This window comes from Aspergillus udagawae, assembly GCF_001078395.1.
Source record: "Aspergillus udagawae IFM 46973 DNA, scaffold_1, whole genome shotgun sequence".
NCBI classification, from domain to species: Eukaryota; Fungi; Ascomycota; class Eurotiomycetes; order Eurotiales; family Aspergillaceae; genus Aspergillus; species Aspergillus udagawae.
The window spans coordinates 361,764-382,074 of record NW_025091264.1 but is presented as its reverse complement, the minus strand read 5'-3'; the positions used below and the strand labels follow the sequence as shown (position 1 = coordinate 382,074).

General features: G+C 50.9%; 4 protein-coding genes and 1 non-coding gene across 5 annotated transcripts; 1 reads left to right on the top strand and 4 right to left on the bottom strand.

Annotated features, from left to right (window-relative positions):
- Window positions 1–1,306: 1,306 nt before the first annotated feature.
- Aud_000110 (cytochrome P450) lies at window positions 1,307–3,186 on the bottom strand (the record flags this gene model as incomplete). The annotated part of the gene is made up of 6 exons (XM_043285626.1): window positions 1,307–1,959; window positions 2,020–2,385; window positions 2,452–2,724; window positions 2,786–2,845; window positions 2,909–3,059; window positions 3,112–3,186. 6 exons carry the CDS (start codon window positions 3,184–3,186, stop codon window positions 1,307–1,309), a joined length of 1,578 nt encoding a protein of 525 aa, XP_043141561.1.
- Window positions 3,187–4,340: 1,154 nt separating this feature from the next.
- Window positions 4,341–4,412, top strand: Aud_000109. Its single transcript has one exon. It is a non-coding gene; the product is annotated as a tRNA-Arg (tRNA).
- Window positions 4,413–4,727: 315 nt separating this feature from the next.
- Window positions 4,728–11,048, bottom strand: Aud_000108 (putative PKS/NRPS-like protein biosynthetic cluster; the record flags this gene model as incomplete). The annotated part of the gene is made up of 4 exons (XM_043285625.1): window positions 4,728–5,126; window positions 5,186–5,790; window positions 5,840–6,007; window positions 6,062–11,048. The coding sequence occupies 4 exons, from the start codon at window positions 11,046–11,048 to the stop codon at window positions 4,728–4,730; spliced, it is 6,159 nt and encodes a 2,052-aa protein (XP_043141560.1).
- Window positions 11,049–12,035: 987 nt separating this feature from the next.
- Window positions 12,036–17,003, bottom strand: Aud_000107 (putative PKS/NRPS-like protein biosynthetic cluster; the record flags this gene model as incomplete). Its single annotated transcript, XM_043285624.1, has 3 exons — window positions 12,036–16,336; window positions 16,396–16,874; window positions 16,942–17,003. 3 exons carry the CDS (start codon window positions 17,001–17,003, stop codon window positions 12,036–12,038), a joined length of 4,842 nt encoding a protein of 1,613 aa, XP_043141559.1.
- A 1,354-nt stretch (window positions 17,004–18,357) lies between these two features.
- Window positions 18,358–19,637, bottom strand: Aud_000106 (uncharacterized protein; the record flags this gene model as incomplete). The annotated part of the gene is made up of 5 exons (XM_043285623.1): window positions 18,358–18,615; window positions 18,698–19,317; window positions 19,379–19,405; window positions 19,456–19,569; window positions 19,631–19,637. The coding sequence occupies 5 exons, from the start codon at window positions 19,635–19,637 to the stop codon at window positions 18,358–18,360; spliced, it is 1,026 nt and encodes a 341-aa protein (XP_043141558.1).
- Window positions 19,638–20,311: the final 674 nt, after the last annotated feature.

The window sequence follows — 20,311 nt, the reverse complement described above, 5'->3', positions numbered from 1 at the left end:
GCAGAGTTTATAATGCTACACTTGCTCTCACACCCGTTCCCATAATCTCCCTCCTGTCAGGCGCGCACCTTGCACCTTGTCAGCCGTTAGAGATTACTGTAGAGGCATTACTCTCAAATTCGCCCGACTAAACACTAGCTCTGAGGCTGACCTGACCTGATGCTCTCGGATAAAATCTAAGTCTGTCCTCTGTAAATTTCAAGTAGTGGTTACTTCAGACTTCGCCTCCATACACCCTGGATTTCACATGGCCAAATACCAAGTCCAGAACATACGTGTAAGCGCTAGTCCGCGCGTATCCGCACGTGGCTTCGTCAGGTGGTAATGGATACAGACCCAATTCCCAGCGAATTAATCCTCATTTCCACGCGGGTTAGTATCTTCTGTGTATGGTTGCCGATATAGTGCCCATACGGTGCAATGCGTCTTGGGTAGTCTGGACTCTGACTGCAGGGGCTGGGTCAATATACTGGTATTACAACATTTCCTCCTGAGGTGTAAGGTATTACCGAACGTAAAAACCTGTCACAGATACCAATACAATTTCCGTTATATACGTGTGGTATCATACCTGCTTGTAATCATACCATAATACTACCAGCCGTCGATTGCGTATTCCCACCGTGCCCTGTCGAAATCTGCATCTTCCTCCTGCATAGTAGTTTGGATAATGCGCCATTGAGCCCACATGGTACTACCTAAGAAGAATTTTCCATGAGCCATGATCCTGACAATACCCCTGCCAATGCTCCCTACACGAACAATGTCTCAGCCTTCTGCTGATTACAAACAGTTCCCGCGTGGACTGCGGACAGGACGTCAGCTCGGTCTCAGCAACTCAGCACCCAGGGTTGAGGTTCCTTCACCATGGAGTGGGGGCCTGGCATAAGCTGAGGTCGGGGAATTACTTCCCACGTGAGAGTCCAGATCTAATGCAACAGTCATGCCAGATAGTCCCACGGCTCCGGGTTCGAGCCCCTCTATTGAGGGGTTTGTCTCAAAAATCTATCATCAGGTACGTGTGGCCACTGGTTCGATAAGGGGTTGTTTGGGGGATTACAAAGTGTTAGGGTTGGAGAAGAAGAGAGAACCGAGATAGAAATCATTGTCCACAAAGACTACATTTCCAACATGTATGACGTATCTCATTGAAAACATCATCTACTGCAGCAGGCATTCCATTAAGGAGATTTTTGTATAGATTTGGGGATAGATATTGTATGATTATAGACATCAAGCAGAACCAACCGCCACAATTAGATAGTCTCAGCCTTTCAATCAGCATAGCATCATTGGCATAATCGATCTACACTCTAGGACTAAATTCAAGATAAGGGCCTTGCTTAGCAGCGGTCAAGTGATCCCAGAGCTGGTATTCGCCGACCCGGTGACGGCCGTACTCTGCATCTTCCGTACCCTCACCGACCTTACCCAGGTCTCCGGGAGCCAAGCGGAGATCGAAAGCCCAGAGAACATTAGCCAGAGCGAGGTGAAGCTCCACATATGCAAGGCTCTTGCCAATGCAACTGCGTGGCCCGATAGAAAAGGGATTAAAGGCAGAGCGAGCCAGACCGACATCCCCTTGCACCGCTCGGCACTCGCTGGCGATCCAGCGCTCTGGCTTAAAGCTGAATGGTTGGGGGTAGTAGGAAGGGTTGTGGTGAATGCTGTAGATACATGTGCCGACATCCACTCCAGGAGGGATGTACTGACCGTCCACAGTAGCGCCGGCCTCCTCGGCCTCACGCCAGAGAGAGCTAGCAGCAGAAGGGGACATGCGCATACTCTCGTCGATACAGGCACGCAGGAAAGTGCACTGGTTCATTTGAGCACCCATGCGGATCTCCTCGGAGGACTGGAAGGCATTGCGCACTTCGGCCGCAGCACGTTCATAGGCAGCCCGGTTGCGTGACAGATAGAAGAAGCATGCCGCCATGGCGGTGGATGTAGTATCGGTCCCTATTCAAGTAAACGGATCAGTGAATGGGTATCAAGCTGCCGAAATCCAGTGAGTCATACCAGCAACAATCAAAGTAGCGCTCTCGCCGCCCAGTTCTCGGTTTCGCAGCGGAAGACCAGTCTCGGGGTCTTTGGCATTGGCCAGGGTGGCGAAGACTCCCTTGCCCGTCTTGGCTGCCGCTTGGATGCCTTGGGTGAGCATCTCGTCGACAAATTTGATAAAGATATCCCGCGCCTTAATGGCTTCGGGGAAGAGGTACTTGTCGAGGCGGAAAAGACTCAGCTCAGGCAATTGAGCCAGAGTGCCGACTCGAACGTTGGATTTCTCAATGACCTCGGGGACGAAACGGTATGTGGGAGAGCGCAAGGTCGACCATGGCACACCAAAGATAATGTTGCTCATCACATCAAAGGCAAAGTAGTCGGCTGCAAGCGTTGTGAGTTAGTGGCCCTATCTCTATCACAGATTTGGTAGATTGATGCAAGACATACTCATCCTACCCATATTTTTCGGGGGCGACCACACGCCGACAGGGACAGCCTGACCTCCCTTGCCTGCCTTCAGCTGAGTGCACAAGTGTTCGATCTGTTCCAGGATAACAAGCTCGTGACTCTTGAGGGCTGCATCGGAGAAGCCCTGGCTAATGACTCTTCGCTTCTTGCCATGTTTCTTCTTGTCGATGACGGTCAATGTGTTCGGGGCCCGATGTACCATGGCGGCATAGCGCTGAGCCTTTTTGAAGTTCTTCCCATGTGCGTAGATATCTGTAAGAACGAGTATCTCGTCAGGACCCTCTCTAGTCGCATGGAGGAGAGCATGACATACCTTGTAGTCCAGCTGCTGTGTTGACGAGGAGACTATTTGGCCCATATCTGACAAAATCACCTAAAGAGAGTCAACAGTGTCAGTACATATATTCACTTTTAAGAAGAAGTCTGCACCACTCACCGTATTTCTCGTGGCATCTCCACATATCAATATGCAGATCACCCCGCCATGCATGATAGCCAGCATGAAGATTGGTGATCTTTGCCAACCAGGGACCGGGATACTTTGCCAGCGGGTGGAAGAAAAGTCGATGAACGAAAATTCCCGCTGCCTGTCATTCCAATCTTAGTAATGACATAGCATCGAGGGTGGAGATGACATACTGTGCAGCTCAACGCAATGAGGCTCAGTAAGAGTCCTTTGAGAGCGAAGGTCGAAATCACTTGAGAGTCGATCATCTTGTCGACTATTCCAATGCTAGTTCTATGATCGAAGGGACTTGGTGAGGAAAAATTTCAGCAAGTCTGCGTCTGGCAACTTATGTTTTCGATCGACTACGCAATCAGCCACGGACAACCAGAAGCCTTCTAGGATCTAATGCCTGATCAACTCGAGGCTAAGCGAGCTGACACTGCCATTCTCAATTTCGTCCTGTCTAGATGCTTGTTAGTTGCCCGTGGTGTTGCTGAGCCTGTCTTGTTTGACTAGAAAGATTTGTGATACTAGCATAGCTGTGTAACTGATGGATGTTCCTGTACGAATGTATACAATAGGGCATACATTACCATACAAAGTACCATACAGGGTTGAAAAACAGTGATTTACAACGTGACCTGCATGTAATTTACCTGCCCAGAGCAATATCCTCCAAATGATTTCTGCATGTACTAAATGCTGACATTACATTCGCTTTGGGGTACTGTGCAGATTTACTCGCGGCTCAAGCATGCAGCTCCAGTGATGATACTCTTGGCGCTTGTGCAGAATGGTCGGGGCTCTACAGACTGACTTAGTCTAACGATCCTCCTCAGACCCAAGAGCCTTAGGTAGCTTTCAAAGGAAAGTGTCTCCACTGGGACACAGGGTTGTCTGAGAAGTCAGGATGGAGACCGCTTAGGCATCGCCACTTAACAACCCTGTTGGAAATTGTAACCGAACTGACCACCACTGCATGTTCCGCTGGTCCGCCACATGGCAGGGCATCTAGTCTAGATTCTGTATCTCTACACACTGTACTCTAAGAGCATGACAAATATCTCAGGCGTAGTGATACAGAGTACTTGTTGGTATCCACATTCCGTTTTGGGGGGCCATAACCGGCGACAGAGGCCAGCAACGGTCTATCCAGCCAATGGTCAGGAGTACACTTATGGAGTATTGTTGGATTCTTCGAAGATTGGGCTCATTGACATATACGAATGAGTTAACCTAGGGGTCGGTTGATGCCACCAAGCTGTTGTACTGTTGCTGTAGAAAGTATGGGTCAGTAGATCTACCTGGCTATCATATTTTACAGCCCTTTTAGGTGTGGTGGATCGCCCTATTTTTTCTGTGGGTCAGATAACTAGTGGTGGCTCAAGTAAGCAAAAATGCCAGTAAAATCTAACATCTAGGCCTGCTGGCCCAATGGTAAGGCGCTTGACTACGGATCAAGAGATTGCAGGTTCGAATCCTGCGTAGGTCATTTTTTTTTCCTTTCGCCTTTTTTTTTTTTTTTTCGCCCTCAAGGCAGAGATATTATATTTCATCGCCATTCTGCAGTAAATCAGAATGATAAAGAGAAAAGAAGTCAGTACCAGATGTCTAAATATCATTACACTCTTACGAAGTGTACCGAGGTGTCCTGGTAAGTCAAAATGAGATGTAATTCTGTAAATGCTACGATATATATATGCACCCCTTCAACAGCAAGATAACAACTCCCTATCCTGTCGGTCTTCGGAAAACGGCCACTGAGAAAAGCGTCTCTTAGTACTAGAACTAGATATGATAATTCATTTCAACTCACTTTTTGGATGATACTCTCCAGAACAGGACTTTTGGTCAGATCCAGAATGCCTTGGGCGTAATCTTTGGAGAGCTCAAAAGGCTTGGCAACGAGGTTGGGGATGTACTTCCCAATGAGTCGACGAGGGTCGAGCGTCGCCTCCGAGATATGTTTCTGAAGTAGATAGCGGAAAGAATCCACACCCGGACGTAGAAGGCTGCTATGGAAAGGTACATTGACATTCAAAGGGATTGTGGCTCGGCCTCGTTGCAGAACTAGTGGCTTCTTCGCTGATTCAAGATGCGCCAGAGTCTTCTGGATGAAGTTCTGCACGTCCTCGGAGCAAGCGATACTCAGTGAGCCAGACGCGATTGCATCCAGAAGCGCCGAAAGGGTGGCCAACCCGCGAAGCTGGAGATAAATACCAATTAGTTTGTTGATAGCACGACTGAGGTATTTGCAGAACTCACATCTCCGGCACAGACGTATTGTGTGTCAGCGACGTTGTAATTGACAATCTCGAGGAGTCCACCAGTGCTGCGCGCAATCTCAGCCACACACCAATGCAGGTTCTTTTCGCTGAATTGCTCGGAGACACGAGTCGGATTGACAGCGCACATCGAGTAGTCTGTGGCGCCATCGGCGTCTCTCTTGACAGCATTCTGCATCGTCAGTCCGCGGTAGAAGACCAGTGCAGAGACTTCCTCGACGGTGAAGATTTTGCCCATTGCCGCCAGCGCCACATACTCGCCCAGCGAGTGACCAGCAAACAAACTATCATCCTTGACGATACCCTTGTCACGCATGTCTTCGAATCGTGCAATCTCCGTAAGGGCTAGAGCAGGTTGCGTGAACTGCGTCTGATGAAGCAGGCCGTTGGTCGACCGAAAAGTGTATGACCGAGTTGATGCTGTAATATCAGGGAAGACTCGCTTGGAAATCACCGTTCCATCCTCACTGACCGTGTCAAACGTGAGAGAGATGTAGTTCTCGCGAACTGCACGGCCTTTGACTCCTCCAAAGTATACCGTCAGGGTCTTTGGATTGTCCCGGACAATACGGGTAATGGGAAAACCTAGACTAGTCAGATAAAATGACTCTCCATGGAGTACCAGCGGCCTTACCATATGTTCTCTCAAAATACTTGTCAGCGGTTTGCCACACTAAACGGGCACTTGCACTCTCCTTGCCAAGCTCCATTCCCATGCCGGGCTGCTGGCTGCCCTGCCCAGTAAAAACATATGCCATCATCGGCTGCTGTAGCATGGATTGTGCCGAAAGGACCTTGACGCCTGAACATGCGTTGTGTACTAAGATGGAAAGCAATAGGTTGCCGCGCGACATACCCACATGGTCGATCTTGATGTTCAGCGTATCTCCAGGAGAGACCTTGCCTTCGAAGGTGCACGACCAGGACCGCATTCGGGAAGGATCACTTTGTGCTACATGCGACTCGACCAGAGCTCGCACCAACCCACTGGTGAACATTCCGTGGGTCACGCGAGTGTCGTGTCCTGCGTAGCTAGCGAAGAGCTCTGACAGATGTATCGGGTTGCAGTCACCAGAAGCCTGCCCATATTGATCCGCATAATCCGGAATGGTAACCTGCAGGTCCTCAATAAGAGTGAGTGTTTGAGACAGTGGCTGAGACGTGCTACCAGATTGACTGCCGTGTCTCTGCAGATAGTCTGTCACTGGATTCTTGGTGTAGGAGTCACCGGAGAGGTTGATGGACCCCAACGTCCGAGATGGCCCAGTCACCGGCTGATAGGTGACATGCCCCTCCACAGAGAGATACGCGTACCTGTCTGTGTCCTGGAACGAGTATTGGCTTCTGACATGAAACTCGATGTTTTCGTGGAGATAGTCATGCAAATCGACGTTTTCATTCAACAAGAGCCACCGCCGCGACTCTAGGAGAGCAATATCCTTGTCCGAGGATATAGTCAGGCGTAGCGTCTTCTCTTCAGTCGCAAACGTGTTCTCGTGGTCTTTGTACTCACCCAGAAGGATGAAAGCGCTCCTCATCCGGATTGCAGGGGTGCCATTGCGATGAAGCACTCCCTCTGCTTCGACCACCTTGCCTACGCCTTTCTTGATTCTGATCGAGGCCAAGCATCCTTCTGATGAGAGAGTGTCACCTTCCTTCAGTGCCTCGGCGCCGTCGCAGTACTCGAAACTATTATTGAGGTGCAAAAGTCGAAGCATATCCCCAGACATGCTCGGGTGAAACAGACAGCTCATGAGAGGTTTCCATCCGAGCGCGATGGCCAGGTCAAGAGGCGCATCCAGGAGTTCAGAAGTATTCGACGTGTACTTGGGGTTGCGATTGCAAATGCTCTGCGCGAACTGCTGGATCATCTCTCGTGTCAGTACAACGTCCTCCCCGCGGAAGGCACGATCCGATGTAGGGGATAAAGCCAAGTATTGATTTCCGATCCAGATGGTTTGATAATATTGCTTGATTTGCGCATTGCGGCCTGCTACTACTTCTATGATGCTTGAAGCACCACGCTGCGGGTTGTACTCAAATCGAAACTCCAGTGGCACGGCTTCTCTGCCCAAGTCGGCGTAGCTCCACAGAGTCAGAATAACATCGCCGGCCTTGGAAGCTCTTCGAAGAGAGGCACTTGCGACCAAGTGTTGTTTGAGTTCCCCGGCTGCCTTTTCATATTCGACCTCCTTGACGATAACCTCCAGCAGCTCAGCAGATTCTGGATTCCGCACTTCCACGATTCGACCTCTTCGCGCGGTAAAGAGTCTATGGATAGGGTTACCAATCATCTTTCCGTCCTGAACTATCATCGCCTCCGTGAAAATGGCACGGCACCATGGCGCAGAGGATATTCTTGACAGCATTTTCAGCCACTGCTCCGATGAAGGCTGATGGGCAGAGTCCGCCGCGCAGATTACGACGGTACCGTCCTCCTGTTCATCAACGACAAAGCCATCGAGCACCAACGGGATCGGATCAGAGCCTGTAGTTTCTCGAGTTGAAGGAACAATCGCAAGATTTCCCGAGTACTGCTCTTGCAGAACTCGCGTCACGTGGTCATTATGAATGTCGTCTAGAATACTCTGGACAGGTTCGTTTGGTCGGCTGGTATACTGGGCGGCAACTGGTCCATGAAGGATACAGACCCGACCAACATCCTGATCAGGGACTGCTTCGAGGCGCTCCGATTGCCAAAGTGAGTCCTTCTTAAACCAGTACTCCAAGTCCTCGTCCAAGGTCACGATGTAGGGAACTGGTTTCTGCCCGCGCCGCCGCGAAAGCAAAACCACGTATGCGGCATCCGCTGCAGTGATGATCTCGGTCTTTGCCTGCGGATACTTGCCGAAGAGATCCTTATGGAGCTGCTCAGGCTTGTCGAGCTGAACAAGATCTTGGAGAACGGCTGCGATCCTTTCGTCTGACCCACTGGGACTGAGTCTCTCCTCCAAGCGGCGAGTAAAGTCCCATACCAATCTCCGAAAAGACGGGTCAATCCATACCTGCAAGTGTTGCAGATATAGCAGGTCAACGAGACGCTGCCACACCTCAGCGTAAGTCATCTCTTGCAAGTCGACCGCTGCTCCGGTGGCATCACGGCCGAACCACACTTTCTGGAAATCCTCATTCAGACGTCGAATATAATACTCCTTGCGAGCCAGGAGAGCCTCTTTCTGCTTATCCCGAGGTAAACTGAAAATGTCCCGGTCTAGCTCCGCCCAGAGCATCACTCCTCGGGTGGCCAACTTGTGTATTGGTTCCCCCATTTCCGAGCGCACAGTCAGGATTCCTCCGGTGGGCCGTTTGTATGTGCCCTCCCATTCGGAGTCGACGACCCCTGGGACCTGGCAGATGGCCTGTTTGACCGCGAGACTGGTATGCGCCTCTTGTGCTGCCATTACCCGGCTACCAAGGAGAATCGCGTCAAATGGCATGCGAGGACGGCCGAACTTCTCTGACCATGTGCCGCTCAGATAGGGATAAGTACCCTCTCCGTCCCCGAAGCCGCTGCCCGCAACGAGAACCACGTTGGAATGAGACCGGATCTGGCCATACCGCTCGAGGATGGGCGCGTGGAAATCCTCGTAGGAATGATGACCTCCTCCGCGGCCACCGGTCCATTGCAGGATAATTGGAAAATTAGGATTGGCGCGTGCAATGTCCAAAACCGCATCGATTGCTGCTTTTGAGCCTGGCTTGAGTGCAAGATGCTCCAGCGACAGCTCGTCAATATAGTTTTGCACAATATCCGGAGACGGCACACCAGCCCCAATAGTCAACCCTGTGATAGGCACTCCAGATCGACGCAGTTCAGCGAGCAAGGGGATCTGCCATGCTATACCTTGTGGGTTGGCGTAAATAACATTGCAGGTAATCCCGCGCCCCGGAGCGATTGCCGCGGCGAGTGACAGGATTCCCTGACGCATCTTGTCGGCGTCAGGGAACCCGCCACATGCCAATTCGGCGTGATACCCGGCATTAGCTATAGCAGCCACAAAATCTGGAGCCGTAGTTGTGGGGGTCATGCCGGCCACCATGACTGGTGGAAGACCGAGGAGTCGGCTGAACTTGGTGTCTACCAGAAGGCGGGTTTCCGCGGGCGACTGGACGAGTAATGGAGCGTAATCAGTGCCCCATATCGGATTGTATTGAACGGCAGTACGCCGCGAATACAAGTCTCCAGCGTAACTTAAGTGTGCATTCAAGCCTCTATGAGTAGAAACAACGGTGACGCGCAGACCCGTGCCGTCTCGCTGCTGGCTGACAAGACTGCCAATGCCTGCGTCTCCTCCGGGACCGAAATCCAAGACATGGGTGAATTCGGGCAAGGCCTTTTGCAGCAGCATCTCCCATTCTACACGACCCGTACAGATCATCTGCACAAGCTGTGGGATGACATTCGGGCTGCTCTGGAGATTCTTGGCAGTTTCTGTATGATACACCGGGAACGCAAGGTCGACACCACGGAGAGTGAAAGACGCCAGATCTTGCAGGAGTATCTCCTCTGTCTTTTGCAGGTATGGTGAGTGGAAAGGTGCTGCAATAGGTAAGAACCGAGTGCTGATGACCGGAGGACGTTGACTAAAGGGAACCCGAGAGAGGTTGGTTGCCTGAGACGAACCGCGACTCTGGAGTTGAAGCATTTTGTTCAGTGCTTGCAACGAGCGTGGCAGCCCAGCCATGACGAACTGTTGTGGCCCATTTACCAGAGCGAGATGAACGGCTTCAAGCGGTGGAAGATGCGCGTTTATCTTGTCAATCTGTTTCTGCAAAGCACTCTGAGAGAGTCCCTTGACACTGAGCATGTACGACGGGAGAGATTGCTCCAAGCCTGATGGGGAGGTCGTTATACTCTGTTGACACCGAGCACCGATCCAAAATAGCACTTCAACGGCTTGCTGAGCGGCATTGTAGAAGCCGTCCCACGAATCAGCAGCAGCAATGAAGGATGCCACGATGACTCCCTGGGAATGGCCACTTGAGCCAGACAGAAACTGCCGCAGTTCTCCGGGGGAGATGTCCAGGTTGGCGCACACAACAGCGTACTGAACCAGCTGAGAGACGGCAATGAGAGGAAAACTGACGGCAGCAGTAGTGAGATAGTTGAGTTTAGGACGAGACTCTGGAGTCCTGAGCCAGGCTTCGATATCGAGTCCATGCAAAAACAGGTCCTTGACCCGGTCATCCGCAGCCAGGCGAACAAGGGTATCAGACAGCAGATGCATGAGAGGTGTAATATGCTCTTCATAGATGCTGTAAGTCTCAGCCAACTCGTCAAAGTAGGTCTCCACCCCTTGACCATTGAAGAGCGCAAACAGTCTTGCGTGGCCTCTTTGCACATTTTCGAGGAGTTGACTGGCCCCGGAAGCGCATCTGTGCTTGGTCACGGCGCAGGCTTGGAAGTATGTGCGTAGAATAGAGGTATCCAGAGCTTTCGCTCCGCTCATGGATGCCAGAACGGTGTTGATATTCTCATTCAAAAGTACTTTGGTTTGGACAAATCTCAGGACTTCTCTGAGGATGGCCACTTCGAGTGAAGAGTCCGAGGATCCCTCATTTATATAGTCCAGGATTAGCTTCATAAAGGAGGAGCATAGCTCGAGAGAACTTGAGCATTCTTGCTGATCTTGTGAAGACGTCTCTTGTGATATGGTGAATATTCTTCTAAGTTCCTCGCATCTCTGAGCCAGTTGATGGGAAACCGGAATTGAACATTGAACAGCACCACTTTGAAGCAAAACTTCATCCAGAGAAAGGGGCTGCTGCTGTAGCTCCTCCCACGGCGTAGCAACGGGAGAAGACGATAACTGAGATCCCAGCGATGACCACGGGCTCTCCATGATTCCTCGTCGTGTGTGTGGAAATGGCGTAGGAATGAATCTGTGCTATCACTCACGGTGCAGACTTCGTGGTCTGGCAATATAGATGGAAGCTGACCAACGCGGACAATGCTACAGCTTTGCTACTGAACCATAAGCACATCTTCGACCATCCTGGCTCGTCCAGTATCATTTTCACTGTTTCCTACCGTGTGGATACCCCATCCCAGTCATTCAACAGTCCACGAGTCTGAGCCTCGATCTGACATTGCACCGCCTGTTGCCCGTCTCAGCTCTCAATCCTGGTCATTCAAGCCCTCATGCCATTGGCCTGCCTTGCTGGTTGGTGCCTTTTCCTCATAGAAGCCAGGTATATTGCCAGAGTAAGTGAGATGGTAAGCGATGTGTATGTAGTATTGGTATTAGCCACGGATACAGATACAGCACCGCTGTATTGATACAAATACCTCATATCCATTGATACTTAGGTAAGATACAAGCGTACTTTACGCGATACATCATTACAGCAATATCACCAGTACTTACAGACCCCTGCTGTAACACAGATATTAATATGGCATGATATTAAATTCTCTCGAAAAGTAGCAATATTGACTAATTGATATTAATCACTAACTATCCCGGAGATTTTCTCCGTTCGCCGCCCCACCAGCTCCGAGACATTGTCTAGTAATATTATAATGGATACTACTCCGTAAAGCTTGTGGATATACACGTGGAGAATGTGTTGACGCACTAAGCGAGCATGAGCACTGACAGGGATTGCCTCTGTACCAAGGCCAATTCAGTCTACGTCCTGATCAGGCGGGAGGAAAAGTTCGAGTAAGCGTTCTTGATAGTAAGGCTGAAGCGCCGAATGAGCTGCCAGAAGAAGAGCGACGAATCTTGATCAGAATGTCAAATATGATATATTGATTTTACGCCGGTACAAAAAGCTCAAGATAGAGTCATAAATAACAACTATACGCAATAGAAGTAGGGATATCATCAAGGAAAGCGAGCCGCCGGATTGAGGTACGCGGCCGTCTCTTGCGATGGGACAAATGGCGGCGTTGTTTTGGCCCTGAAGAGGGAATTGCCGTTCATCCCCTCGTAGAAATACATGTCTGCCTTCCTCTGTCGCATCGTGCAGCGGTCCATGTAAGCCTGGTACTCTTCCCGGTTTATAGTGGCAAAGAGATACCGGGGATGAATACACAGGGCCTGCGCCCCCTTCTGGCCGAATCCAAAGGATGTCACGGAAACGGCCTTGAGATCGCGGACGCGGATCGGCCGTTGAAGGTAGGCGATGAGGTCGAATTCCTTGAGGGCCGGATCGACATTGTCAGCATTGCGGTTGCCAGGGACCAGTCCAGAGTCGAGCATCTGGAGGGCCCCGTTGAGCATCCAGGCTCCCGCGGCGCCCTTGGAATGGCCGGTCAGGTATTTTTGGAAGACACTGAGGATGAGGTTGCCTTGCCGTCGGCCCAGCGAGCGCAGTTGCTGTTGGATGACGCTGGACTCATTCTTATCGTTCAACACGGTAGACGTACCATGGAAGGATGCCACATCCAGGTCGTTGATGGTCAGTCCCCATGTAGCCAGCGCGCCTGCCAGAGGTGCAATATATGGATCGTTTCGCCAGAAGTCGTTGCCCAGCCTGAAGCGACATTCCCTCTCTTCTCGAACAAAGTCAGCCATAATCTGCTGGCGACGCTCTTTGACATAGGCGCCAACATCCACGGTCGAGTCCTGGGCCACCACTGCAGCCCCCTCGAACTCGAGATCCTGCAAGGCCACGTCCCGGGCCTCTGAAATCTGGCGAAGGCGGAATTCCAACCGCTTCCGACGATTGCGGATGTTCATGAGAGGCGATGGTACCTTGGAGGCAACTTGTTTGGCATTGGTAAGGACTCCCCTGCCAGGAGCTGGCACAGAGCGCCCGGCCTTATCGCTGGACGTATTGACAAAAGCGACGATGCCGCGAATTGGCAAGCCCATTTTCAATGCCAGTGCCGCCGTGGTCAAGACCTGTAGCCCGGCACCTTGGGATTCCACAAAACCACTGCGAGTGCTGGTGGCTGGCCGGGACATCTCGTGGGGAGCTCGACCCTTGGCCATTTCCTCTTCGACGTTACTGGTCGCCTTCATGTTGGCAAACTCCTGAGAGGTCTCGGAGGTGAAGTCATCGCAGCCGCCGACCAAGCAGAACTGAGCTTTGCCCGTGACGATGGTATCGTACCCTAATTCTAGGGACTCGAGGGCTGTTGCGCACGCGCCGACTGGGGTGCGAAGGGGTCCACTCGCCGAGAGCAAAAGCATATTGACCCAAGCACCGGTTGTATTGATGAAAGTCTCCTGGAGGATGTCCTTCTGGATGTCGTGACTGGTTTGGCGGCCATTGAACATCTTGTTGAGGGAAGACACGCCTCCAAGCCCCGAACCGATACATGTGCCCACCTCGGAGACGTGGATGTATTGATAAAGCTCGTACGGATCAGTGATGCCGGAGGAAAGTAACGCCTCAACAGTGCACACCAGCGTGAACAGCGTCACTGGATCGACTTGAGTCACGATATCCTCGGAGATACCGTACGTTCGAGGGTCCCAACCAGTCGGGATGAGTCCGGCAACCGTCTGATTGGATTGCATTGCGCGAGGGATATAGAGTCTCGCGCCTTTGCGAAGCTGGACTTTGAAGAGATCTGGTGTTGTGGATTGCTGCACATCAGCGAACTCTCCATGCTCAGATTTCATCTGCTCGGCGAGTAATCCGGGCACATGGAGAGGTTCCAAGTCGTCCTGCAGTATTATCTCATGTAGAAATGGCTTCTTCTCAGACTCGACGAGACGGATCCCGGTATGGCTCAGAATCCTCTCCTCGTAAATTGATTTGACATCGATATCGGCCACTGGTTTCTTCGTCGCAGCGTCTATCCACCCCGAGTAGGGCGTTCCATCTATTGTTCCGGCAAAGTGCCGGATGTAGCCCATGAGCCAGGCCATTTCAATGGTTCCCTCCAGGGACAACTGGCCATATGCTTCCATCTCCCATCGCGTGCGAGCGTTGCCCACGGGTCCTATCTCCGAAAAACCAGTCACAACTACAGTACGGTGTAGGTCCACCATTCCGTGGAGATCGGGATTGAGAGAGCTGATATCTCGTTCGTAATCAAGCGGCCTGGGAAAGTCCAAGCGGACATGAGATCTTTGCTCGAGCTGCTCCGGTTTGGTGGTTCTCAGTACGGATGATTGGCTCGGGATCATACATTGCTGCTCTAGGATAGACTCTGTGAACAGCGCTGCTTGAATCTCGCTCCGTTCCTTGAGCTCCTGACGCAGGCCTTGCAGTTTCTCTGGAAGTCCATGCATTTCTGCCATGCGTCCGGTCAGGTCCGCGTAAAGGGGTTGCTCTTGGCAAAGCTCGTTGATGCTCTGCAGACACAGGCAGACCAGGACATAGGCCATCTCCTCTTGGGAAAAGGTCCGCATTCCGGCAGACTCAATGCCCTCTGCGACGAGGTCATTCTGGTTCATCAGACCGGTCCCTCGTGTCCATCCGATGACTGCACCGCAGATACACAGGTAGTCCTGCCAATCCTCGGAATGCCACCGATTGAACAGGGTCTCCAACGCCAGTTTGGATTCGCTGTACAGGCCATCGCCCCCAAAAGTCCCATGATTGGGAGAAAGAGGCAAAATCACTTGTGTGGGATGGGATTGGTAGTCGTACTTTTCCTTGTAGGTCTTGACAGCCCCCAGCAGGCGTAGCACGTTTGTCAGCATCAGACGGTGGGCTAGCTCAGATTTCGAGTCAATGGAGTCCAGCTTTCGCCCAGCTTCGCTAATGGCAGCAAACGGAATCAGGTAGTCCAAATCCCACCCAAGACCGCTCTGTGAATAGATGTACTCGATCAGGGAGGTTATGTCTTGGACGCTGGCCTGGTTGAACGGGACCACGACTAGTTGGGAGCCCCTAGCACCATCCTCCATGTAGATAGCCTGATATTTCCGGGCCACATCGGGAGAGAGTGAGGATGTTGTGGTCACCACTCTGGCACCCCCCTGTAAGAAATGTCGGATCATGGCAGCCCCGATGGAACCAATACCGGCACCTGTGATCAGCACGGTTTGGCCACTGAATGATTCGCCACGTTTCTCCACATGACTGAGAGCATCATGGAGCCGTGAGGTCAATGTGTGACTGTACTGCCATCCATGTGCGTGCTTTTCCTTCAAGTGTAGAAACGGTTTCACTGCCTCGGATGTTGGCATGGCCAGGTCAGCAAATGAGGCCGCGCCGCAGCGTTTCTTCTCAAGATATTGTATCTTTCCATCCTCATCAATGGTCGTGCAAGGCGCCGTTTGCTTGGGTGCCCCCTTGAATACTGGTGCGCACTCTAGCGTTTGCTTGCAATATGCCTCGAGATCAGTGAAGATGGAGCACAGAAGCGTATGGTCGCGCAGTTTGGTCATCATCTCGTCTAGAACCGGAAGAATTGTCTCATCCGCTGCATTTGCGATTGCAAAGCAAGATTGTGAAACACTATGGCGGTCGAGAGCGATATCGTCTCCCCGCTGTACCGAGGTTGCGAGGTCGAAAAGCTCGAGGAGTCTCTGGCGGGCCCAGTTCCACGCAGAATCGTACAATCTGACCTTGCGGGGATTGAATTGGGGGCGGATACCGTTCGCGTAGTCTTCCCCATGCTCTGCAGTCCATAGATCCAGCTCGGATTGCAGTCTTGTCTCGACGTCACGACGGAGAGCGTCCAATGCACGTCGATCTACGTCTTGGTCAAGACCAACGTGGGATGCATATATGTCGAGGAGCTGCTTGGACAGCGCTTTTTGCGCCTCAGACAGTGCTCGAAGAGCTTCTGGGTCGACCATTACACCGGGAGCTGAGACTCCATCCGTAGCGGAATGAGATGTGCGCAAAGAAATGCCCTCTTTCGAGGCGTAGCTTTCAACAACACTATCAATAAATGCTTTTGCATCAGATTCTGTAGAAATCCGTGCGGCAGGCTGCTTTGTGACCGCAAGAAGCAGGCAGGAGTCTTGTCGTCCCTGTTTGAGTCCCCACTGCGAACTGAGTTGATCTCGCGCGATAGCTGTAGTGAAGCCGCTGGGTAATTTAGAAGTGAAAAGCGAGTTGATCATGCTCGTGGACACTTTGCCCAGCGTTCCTTTATGGCTTGACTGGATCGCATCCCACACTTCGGTCAAAGGTACGTCTTCTGCGCGTTCTGGCAGCGAGCCGAACTCCCCATGGAGATCACCGACGATCTCGTTTTCCAGTGTCGATCGGCCTGCAAATTCAATCAGCATCCGGAGAGGTTGTCGAAGGGCCAGTGTACTGTTGACATACCGCCAGCAAGATCCTTGATCGACTTTGTCCCGTCAACATCTGACGTTGTCTTTTTCAGCACTCTGGACACTATCGTTGTCACAATATCCCGCGCCTTGACTCCCTCGTCTTCAAGCTCTATTGGCATTGACTTCGGTGTCAACACAGATACCGCCACGGATTCTGATACAGGTGCCAGCTCTGTTTCCACAGTCGATAATGTAACTGCGATTGCTGGTTTCTTATGATCTTCCTTCGGCGGGAAACTTGGAGCAGGAACGTGTTCGAAGTAGACTTCTTTGGTGTCCCTCTCTGAGTTTAAGAGTCGGCGAGGTTTAGGTCTTGTGCACTCCTGAGTCTGATAGAGGCTGTTTATAGTCCGCTGAAACATGCCAACCAGTGTAGGACTGGGCCCAATTTCGACGATCTTGTCGCATTCCCTGCGCGAGAGGATTACGTCTTGAGTTTCAATCCATCGTACCGGGGAGGCAAATTGATATCTTGAGGAATCCAGTTGTCAGTCACTGTTCTTTACAAGCATTCCCTCTCATCACATTGGCTACTTACGCCATGAGCTCAATGAGCAATATGCGAGCCAGCTTGCGCTGGGCATCCATATCGACGGCCATGGTACCTCCGCGCGAGTCGAGGTTGATCGTTCGAGAAGAGTCAGATTAGGCACTTGAAGTATGAACTTCCCTTTGTCAGAGAAGGACCAAGTGAGACAGTAAGAATGACCTGTCTTACTGTCAGTTGACCTTCGACACTCGGTCCCGGTGCACAGAACTTTGGCTTCAGGTCGGCTGAACGCTCTCGAGAGGCGCAGCTCTGACAAGTTCATCCTTCGCTGATCACCAATCCCGATTAATACTTCTATCAGCATGTGAGATTCCAACATCCGCCTAACTGGGTTGCCATGCCCGGTGCTAGCAACTAGTTCATCTCAGCCGCATGCTTCCACCCGGGCATCTCGAGCTCTCTTCCTTGTGGCCGCAGCCGTAGACGGTACTTCCGGCCCCCACGGTGCAGTAGCATCTTTGGCTATTTGCTATCGAAGATGACGCGAGAATCTAGAGGTGACCACTTTTTTTTTTTGAAGATATTGTCATGATGGTGTGGATGGTGGCAACTGTATACTTGACCTGGCATGTAATGCAACGATGTATTTGGTACATGACCGGTATGTATGAAGTCAATGTTATGTATGTATGTACAGACGTATGTACGTACGTAGGTGCATTTGTACGTACGTATGTATGTAAGCAATGTAATCTATAAAATGTAAGACAAGAAACTTACTTGTCGGCGGTATTACGCCAATCTAAACCGACAACGTATGTTGGATTGTTCGTTATATTGCTGATGCATATGTGCGGTATTAGCGGCCTAGCGGCCTATTATTAGCTAGATTAGGGAGTCCTGCCGTCCATCTACCATTTTCCGAAAGAGGACTGCATATTGTCTGACTAGCGTGTCATATTGATTCCACTGGCAGTGCGGGAATTGGCGCTGCAGGTATACGTTGCTGATTTGATATGTGAAATGACTGATTGCCTTGATATTAAGGCACCAAGACGGGATGATGTCTGAGGTATCGACCCTGCAACCCTCAGCAATACCAACACAGCCAAAATGAAGGCATGAATTCCTAATAGTCATAGATTGATGTGCTGGCGATAATTCACACAACGTAGAAAACAAAAATGTTTATGTGCCTTTAAATAATTGGAAATATGGATAGATAAGGGAGAAGCACATGCAATGTGAAAGAAATATGGATGAAGAAAAGTCATTCAAGAATCGTTACTCTTAAGTAGATGATCGACTATCAAATACCCTGAAGAATCTTTCTGCCTTCACCCGCCACAGGACAGAGCATCTCTGTTATGTATATGCCTAATCGTTCCGCATGTGTAACATTGCATTGTGCTTTTACTTGCATCATGCAAGTCTCCAACCCCATGTCACTCTGTGGGTCAGTCACTATGGTGCGTTGCTATCCCCAGCGCCCTCCCCAACAGGCGAAACCTGCCACAGCCAATCCTCGTTGGACTTGACTCTTCCTTTCTGAGTGTCCACGAGAGTCTGCAGCAACTTTTGACAACCATCGCCGGGGCCATCAGTACTAAACTGAAAAGTCTCACCAGTGGACTTCCGGGTGATTGATCTGATGGGGACCAACATTGCCGCAGTGCCAACCGCCACGACCTCAGTGAAGTAGGGGAGCTCGGAATATGGGATCTGTACATGGGTTAGGATATCCAGACCACAGATCCCATAGATATAACATCAGAGTCCAATGTATTGAGGAGGCGAAACTTACCGCGCGGACCTCGACATTCCAACCCAAGGATCTGGCCAGGTCCAGACATGTGGTGCTTGTTACACTCTTCAGAATCGAGCGGCTACTGGGCACAACCACTGTAAAGGACTCCCCGGTCTTCTTCAGACCGAGAAATCCTGATGTACTGAACTCATCAATTTCGGAGTTGGTCCGGCTATCGAGGTGCAGGGTAATGAAGAAGCCCTCAGCGCGGGCCTGGTCACTCCATTTCAGGACAGGGGCATAGTTTCCGCCAACCTTAACATGGCCCACACCTTTGGGAGCAGCTCTGTCCAAGTCTTCCAGAATCAGGGCTGGAATAGGCTGACTGCCATGGTAGGCTTTATAAGGCTGAACATAGATGCAGAACTTGTATCCCGTACCAGCAGAGACAGCAAAGAAAGCATCGGATCCGAAGGCCAGAGGCCGAATGTACAGAGCAGCGTCCGTATCATGTGGGGGTACATACTCCGCATTCCTGGCAACGGCCAAATTGACACTACGTAAAAAGAGTTCTTCTGGGATTGTAGGAATAGCAATGGCCGAGCATGACAGAGCAAGACGGGCTGCGTGGTCCTTGGGCCGGAAGACGTGGATCTGTCCTTGGGGGTCACGATAGGCTGATCCATAGTCAGTCCGATATCCATCCAGGAGCCATAGGTAGGTCTTGTGTCAGGATACCTTTCATGCCCTCGAACGCTTGCTGGCCTAGTACATTGTTAGAGATTGGCTCGAATGGCTTTGTTCTGTGCACATACCATAGTTGAGCCCAGGGGCAAGACCGTGAATCCGCAGCAAAGGATCTTCCACCAGTCGGGGCTCAGACCAATGACCTGTGGACACAGAGTAATCACACTCGACATGAGCGTTCACTACATGCGCAAAGGCTCTCAGTCAGCGTCCACTGCATCGGGCCGTTGGACAGATACTGACCATTCATAGGCGCAATCCCGAGCTTGTCCCACTCTGAAATGAAGGCAGATTAGTCTCTATGCACTTATTCTGCGACATAGGCAGCCCACCTAGAGATTCAGTAGGGGGAGGCGGGAAGGAGCTCATTGTGGTGTTCTGCTGCAGTCCAATAGAGCAGGGTCAGGGCAATTCGAGAAGTGACAAGACACTTGGATTGAAAGATGAGACCAAGACTGCTTTAGTGAACTATCACGCAATATAAATCATTTGCATACTACTTGAAATTTACAAAGGATAGTCTTAGATTTTATCCGACAGCATCAGGTCAGCCTCAGAGCTAGTGTGTTAGTCGGGCGAATTTGAGAGTACTGCCTCTACAGTAGTAGACCTGTTTTCATGGAGTATGAGTATGGGGGCTGAATCCCCATTTGCACCAGATATATAACCAGATAAATACTGTGCAATACACTGATATAATACAAAGTAACATTGTATTGTATCACCTTTGTTATATCTCGGTGGTAACAATTAGCAATACACTACCGTATTTACTTAGGTAATTATTGATCTATTCAAAGTAAAGGTGGGTCCGCTGCAAAGGAAATGAGGGGATTTTCTCAGCTGTCATGCAATGCGGAGCGAAGATGGTTAGGCAATATCAAAGAATAAGATTTTGAAGGATTCAGAGCCGCTAAATATGCA